Raw genomic sequence first — 7500 nt, forward strand, 5'->3', positions numbered from 1 at the left:
TAGAGATGGATACAGATGATCTAAGTAGAGATGGATACAAATGACCTCAGTAGAGATGGATACAGATGACAGTAGAGATGGATACAGATGATCTAAGTAGAGATGGATACAGATGACCTCAGTAGAGATGGATACAGATGATCTGAGTAGAGATGGATACAGATGATCTCATTACAGATGGATACAGATGATATAAGTAGAGATGGATACAGATGACCTCAGTAGAGATGGATACAGATTATCTCAGTAGAGATGGATGCAGATGATCTCATTACAGATGGATACAGATGATCTAAGTAGAGATGGATACAGATGACCTCAGTAGAGATGGATACAGATGATCTAAGTAGAGATGGATACAGATGACCTCAGTAGAGATGGATACAGATGATCTGAGTAGAGATGGATACAGATGATCTCATTACAGATGGATACAGATGATCTCAGTAGAGATGGATACAGATGATCTGAGTAGAGATGGATACAGATGATCTAAGTAGAGATGGATACAGATGACCTCAGTAGAGATGGATACAGATGATCTCAGTAGAGATGAATACAGATGATCTCAGTAGAGATGGATACAGATGACCTCAGTAGAGATGGATACAAATGATCTAAGTAGAGATGGATACAGATGATCTCAGTAGAGATGGATACAGATGATCTCAGTAGAGATTAATACAGATGATCTCAGTAGAGATGGATACAGATGATCTCAGTAGAGATGGATACAGATGATCTCAGTAGAGATGGATACAGATGATCTCAGTAGAGATTAATACAGATGATCTCAGTAGAGATGGATACAGATGATCTCAGTAGAGATTAATACTGATGATCTGAGTAGAGATGGATACAGATGATCTCAGTAGAGATGGATACAGATGATCTCAGTAGAGATTTATACAGATGATCTCAGTAGAGATGGATACAGATGATCTCAGTAGAGATTAATACCGATGATCTGAGTAGAGATGGATACAGATGACCTCAGTAGAGATGGATACAGATGACCTCAGTAGAGATGGATACAGATAATCTCAGTAGAGATGGATACAGATGACCTCAGTAGAGATGGATACAGATGACCTCAGTAGAGATGGATACAGATGATCTCAGTAGAGATGGATACAGATGATCTAAGTAGAGATGGATACAAATGACCTCAGTAGAGATGGATACAGATGACAGTAGAGATGGATACAGATGATCTAAGTAGAGATGGATACAGATGACCTCAGTAGAGATGGATACAGATGATCTGAGTAGAGATGGATACAGATGATCTCATTACAGATGGATACAGATGATCTCAGTAGAGATGGATACAGATGATCTCAGTAGAGATGGATACAGATGATCTCATTAGAGATGGATACAGATGATCTCAGTAGAGATGAATACAGATGATCTCAGTAGAGATGGATACAGATGACCTCAGTAGAGATGGATACAAATGATCTAAGTAGAGATGGATACAGATGATCTCAGTAGAGATGGATACAGATGATCTCAGTAGAGATGGATACAGATGATCTCATTAGAGATGGATACAGATGACCTCAGTAGAGATGGATACAGATGATCTCAGTAGAGATGGATACAGATGACCTCAGTAGAGATGGATACAGATGACCTCAGTAGAGATGGATACAGATGATCTCAGTACAGATGGATGCAGATGACCTCAGTAGAGATTGATACAGATGATCTCATTAGAGATGGATACAGATGATCTCATTAGAGATGGATACAGATGACCTCAGTAGAGATGGATACAGATGACCTCAGTAGAGATGGATACAGATGATCCCAGTAGAGATGGATACAGATGACAGTAGTGATGGATACAGATGATCTCAGTAGAGATTGATACAGATGATCTCATTAGAGATGGATACAGATGACCTCAGTAGAGATGGATACAGAGGATCTAAGTAGAGATGGATACAGATGACCTCAGTAGAGATGGATACAGATGATCTCAGTAGAGATGGATACAGATGACAGTAGAGATGGATACAGATGATCTCAGTAGAGATGGATACAGATGATCTCAGTAGAGATGGATACAGATTACCTCAGTAGAGATGGATACAGATGATCTAAGTAGAGATGGATACAGATGATCTCAGTACAGATGAATACAGATGATCTCAGTAGAGATGGATACAGATGACAGTAGAGATGGATACAGATGACCTCAGTAGAGATGGATACAGATGATCTAAGTAGAGATGGATACAGATGATCTCAGTAGAGATGGATACAGATGATCCCAGTAGAGATGGATACAGATGATCTCATTAGAGATGGATACAGATGACCTCAGTAGAGATGGATACAGAGGATCTAAGTAGAGATGGATACAGATGACCTCAGTAGAGATGGATACAGATGATCTCAGTAGAGATGGATACAGATGATCTCAGTAGAGATGGATACAGATGATCTCAGTAGAGATGGATACAGATGATCTCAGTAGAGATGGATACAGATGACCTCAGTAGAGATGGATACAGATGATCTCAGTAGAGATGGATACAGATGACAGTAGTGATGGATACAGATGATCTCAGTAGAGATGGATACAGATGATCTCATTAGAGATGGATACAGATGACCTCAGTAGAGATGGATACAGAGGATCTCAGTAGAGATGGATACAGATGATCTCAGTACAGATGGATGCAGATTACCTAAGTAGAGATGGATGCAGGTGACCTCAGTAGAGATGGATACAGATGACCTCAGTAGAGATGGATACAGATGATCTCAGTAGAGATGGATACAGAGGATCTCAGTAGAGATGGATACAGATGACCTCAGTAGAGATGGATACAGATGATCTCAGTAGAGATGGATACAGATGACCTAAGTAGAGATGGATACAGATGATCTCAGTACAGATGGATACAGATGATATAAGTGGAAAAAATGGTCGCAAAGTTTTATTCAACTGTCCCTATAGGATAACCCTTTTTGGTTCCAGGTAGAACTATTTTGGGGTCAATGTAGAAACCTCTGTGGAAAGAGTTCTTCTACGTGGAACTCAAAAGGGTTCTTCCTGAACCTAAAAGGGTTATTCAAAAGGTTCTCCTATGGGGACAGCCAAATAACAATTTTACTGTAGATTCTAGATAGTTCTTTTTTCTAAGAGTGGACATGTGTACAGAAAGGACTGATCTAAGCAAGATGTACACTGATACACTGACATAAGGACTTAATGCTTCTGAAACTGTTTTCATTATCGTATCAACAGTCCCATTTGAATGATATACGAGATGTGCATGGCGCCAGGCCGTTTTTCATAAACACAGAGTGTTCGTCCCAAATAAACACCCTTTTTCCTAGTGCACTACATTTTTGACCAGAGTCTTATGGCCAAGCCCTGGCCAAACCTAGTACACTATAAAGGAGGGAGGGAGAGAGAGAAAGGGAGAGAGAGAGAGGGAGGGAGAAAGGGGGAGAGGGAGGGAGAGAGGGGGGGAGGGAGGGAGAGAGAGAGGGAGAGGGAGGGAGAGAGGGGGAGAGAGAGAGAGAGAGAGAGAGAGAGAGAGAGAGAGAGAGAGAGAGAGAGAGAGAGAGAGAGAGAGAGAGAAATGAGAGAGCGAGAGAGAAATGTCTGAGAGTATAGATATTAATAAATGTATTAACAACACAGAGGGGGTGAATCCATCAGGCTCCTCACAGAGAGGTTGAACCACTGCCCAGAGGATGACGTGTGTGTTGCTCATCCCTCTCTTGTCTTCTCTCTCTCTCCCTTTCTCTCTCTATCTCTGTCTCTCTCTCTCCCTTTCTCTCTCAATCTCTCCATCTCTGTCTCTATCTCTGTCTCTCTATCTCTTAATCTCTATCTCTTGTTTTTCTCTTATCTTCTACAGAGATACTTCTACTTGGACAAGGGCATCCTGAAGTACGCCAAGTGTGGTGCTGACGTGAGTACAAAGAGCTGCTGCCCCTCTGTCCCCATTCTGTCTGCTAGGACATCAATCACACACAGCTATCACAGAAAGCACAACACACAGACTTTCTCTCCTACAGCATCTGAAATACATGTTTTTTGGGGAACAATTGATTATTGATTTTTAAAAAGGAAAATAAAAAATAAAATGTAAACACATAAAAAAAGGGTAGAGGCAACCAGTAATGTTATAGTACAAACTAAAGAAAACTAGAGTATGTGAGAAAGGATGTTACGGTAAGATCTCAGGTCCTGATATACTGCTGGGGCTGGGAGGTCCTGATATACTGCTGGGGCTGGGAGGTCCTGATATACTGCTGGGGCTGGGTTGTCAGGTCCTGATATACTGCTGGGGCTGGGAGGTCCTGATATACTGCTGGGGCTGGGTTGTCAGGTCCTGATATACTGCTGGGGCTGGGTTGTCAGGTCCTGATATACTGCTGGGGCTGGGTTGTCAGGTCCTGATATACTGCTGGGGCTGGGTTGTCAGGTCCTGATATACTGCTGGGGCTGGGTTGTCAGGTCCTGATATACTGCTGGGGCTGGGAGGTCCTGATATACTGCTGGGTGTAACGGTAATCCTCCTCCTCTTCATCCGATGAGGAGGAGTATTGAGGGAACCAAGGCGCAGCGTAGTGAAATGACATAATTTATTGAAATGAAACACGAACTTGACTAAACTAACAAAAACAACAAACGGTGTAGACAGACCTAGACGACGAACTTACATAACACAAGAAGAACGCACGAATAGGAAACATAGGCTACACAGATGAACGAGGAACAAACAAACCGAAAACAGTCCCGCGTGGTGTACAGACACAGACACGGAAGACAATCACCCACAACGAACACTGTGAAAACGCCTACCTAAATATGACTCTTAATTAGAGGAACGCCAAACACCTGCCTCTAATCAAGAGCCATACCAGGCAACCCATAAACCAACACAGAAACAGAAAACATAGAATGCCCACCCAAACTCACGTCCTGACCAACTAACACATATAACAAACTAACAGAAATAGGTCAGGAACGTGACATAACCCCCCCCATAAGGTGCGAACTCTGGGCGCACCAGCACAAAGTCTAGGGGAGGGTCTGGGTGGGCATCTGACCACGGTGGTGGCTCAGGCTCCGGGCGAGGTCCCCACCCCACCATAGTCAATCCCAGCCTCCATCTCCCCCTAAAAATATCCACCCACATCTTACCCCCACAAAATCCTCTTGGTAACATCCATGACAGGGACAGCACCGGGACAGAGGGATAGATCAAGACAGAGGGATAGCACAAGACAGAGGGATAGATCAGAATATAGAGGTAGCTCAGGATAGAGAGGGAGATCAGGATAGAGGGGCAACTCCGGACTGAAAGGCAGCTCCGGACAGAGAGACAGCTTTGGACTGAGGGGCAGTTCTGGGTATATAGCCGTTTCTGGCTGAAGGGCAGCTCATGGCTGACTGACGGATCTGGACGCTCATGGCAGGCTGACGGCTCTCGACGCTCATCGCTGGCTGACGGCTCTCGACGCTCATGGCTGGCTGAAGGCTCTGGACGCTCATGACTCACTGACGGCTCTCGACGCTCATGGCTGGCTGACGGCTCTCGACGCTCATGGCTGGCTGACGGCTCTCGACGCTCATGGCAGGCTGACGGCTCTGGACGCTCATGGCTCTCTGACGGCTCTGGCTGCTCATGGCTCGCTGGCGGCTCTGGCAGATCCTGTCTGGTTGGCGGCTCTGGCAGATCCTGTCTGGTTGGCGGCTCTGGCAGATCCTGTCTGGTTGGCGGCTCTGGCAGATCCTGTCTGACGGACGGCTCTAGCGGCTCCTGTCTGGCGGGCGGCTCTAGCGGCTCCTGTCTGGCGGACGGCTCTGTAGGCTCATGGCAGACGGGCGGCTTTGCAGGCTCATGGCAGACGGGCGGCTTTGCAGGCTCATGGCAGACGGATGGCTCAGACGGCGCTGGGGAGACGGATGGCTCAGATGGCGCTGGGGAGACGGATGGCTCAGATGGCGCTGGGGAGACGGATGGCTCTGGCCGGATAAGGCGCACTGTAGACCTGGTGCGTGGTGCCGGAACTGGAGGCACCGGGCTAAGGACACGCACCTTCATGCTAGTGCGGGGAGCAGGGACAGGGCACACTGGACTCTCAAAGCCTACTCTATACCTGGTGCGTGGTACCGGCACTGGTAGCACCGGGCTGAGGGCAAGCACATCAGGATTAGTAGGGGGAGAAGAAACAGTGTGTACAGGGCTCTGGAGACGCACAGGAGGCTTAGTGCGTGGTGCCGGAACTGGAGGCACCGAACTGGATACACGCACTACAGGGAGAGTGCATGGAGAAGGAACAGGGCTCTGGAAACGCACTGGTAGCCTAGTGCGTAGTGTAGGCACTGTAGGTACTAGGCTGGGGCGGGGAGGTAGCGCCGGAAATACCGGACCGTGCAGGCGTACTGGCTCTCTTGAGCATTGAGCCTGCCCAACCTTACCTGGTTGAATGCTCCCGGTCGCCCGACCAGTGCGGGGAGGTGGAATAACCCGCACCGGGCTATGTAGGCGAACCGGGGAAACCATGCGTAAGGCAGGTGCCATGTATGCCGGCCCGAGGAGACGCACTGGAGACCAGACGCGTTGAGCCGGCCTCATGACACCTAGCTCAATGCCACAAACTAACAGAAATAGGTCAGGAACGTGACACTGGGGCCGGGAGGTCCTGATATACTGCTGGGGCTGGGTTGTCAGGTCCTGATATACTGCTGGGGCTGGGTTGTCAGGTCCTGATATACTGCTGGGGCTGGGTTGTCAGGTCCTGATATACTGCTGGGGCTGGGTTGTCAGGTCCTGATATACTGCTGGGGCTGGGAGGTCCTGATATACTGCTGGGGCTGGGTTGTCAGGTCCTGATATACTGCTGGGTTGTCAGGTCCTGATATACTGCTGGGGCTGGGTTGTCAGGTCCTGATATACTGCTGGGGGCTGGGTTGTCAGGTCCTGAAATACTGCTGGGGCTGGGAGGTCCTGATATACTGCTGGGGCTGGGTTGTCAGGTCCTGATATACTGCTGGGGGCTGGGTTGTCAGGTCCTGAAATACTGCTGGGGTTACCAGGTCATGGTCATGTTTTACATTTGAGTTATTTAGCAGATCCTATTATCCAGAGAGACTTACATGAGCAGGAGAAATTAGGGTTAAGTGCCTTGCTCAAGGGCACATCGGCAGATTCATAAATCTTCTTAACTTCTAGGCTAGCTGCAGTGCTAGGCTACCTGCCGTGCTAAGCTACCTGCAGTGCTAGGCTACCTGCAGTGCTAGGCTACCTGCAGTGCTAGGCTACCTTCAGTGCTAGGCTACCTTCAGTGCTAGTGCTAGGCTACCTGCAATGCTAGTGCTAGGCTACCTGCGGTGCTAGGCTACCTGCAGTGCTAGGCTACCTGCCGTGCTAGGCTACCTGAAGTGCTAGGCTACCTGCAGTGCTAGGCTACCTGCAGTGCTAGGCTACCTGCAGTGCCAGGCTACCTGCCGTGCTAGTG

The 7500-nt window shown here is 47.5% G+C and overlaps 1 protein-coding gene across 2 annotated transcripts in view; it reads left to right on the forward strand.

The window, feature by feature from the left end:
- Positions 1-7500, forward strand: part of LOC129837750 (oxysterol-binding protein-related protein 3-like) — a 107192-nt gene that overhangs the window by 80781 nt on the left and 18911 nt on the right. For both annotated transcript variants that reach the window (XM_055904171.1, XM_055904172.1), the window contains exon 4: positions 3888-3941. In XM_055904171.1, the coding sequence (XP_055760146.1) occupies positions 3888-3941 (54 nt within the window). The remainder of the gene's footprint in view (positions 1-3887; positions 3942-7500) is intronic.

The sequence above is a fragment of the Salvelinus fontinalis genome, chromosome 38 (genome assembly GCF_029448725.1).
Source record: "Salvelinus fontinalis isolate EN_2023a chromosome 38, ASM2944872v1, whole genome shotgun sequence".
NCBI classification, from domain to species: domain Eukaryota; kingdom Metazoa; phylum Chordata; class Actinopteri; order Salmoniformes; family Salmonidae; genus Salvelinus; species Salvelinus fontinalis.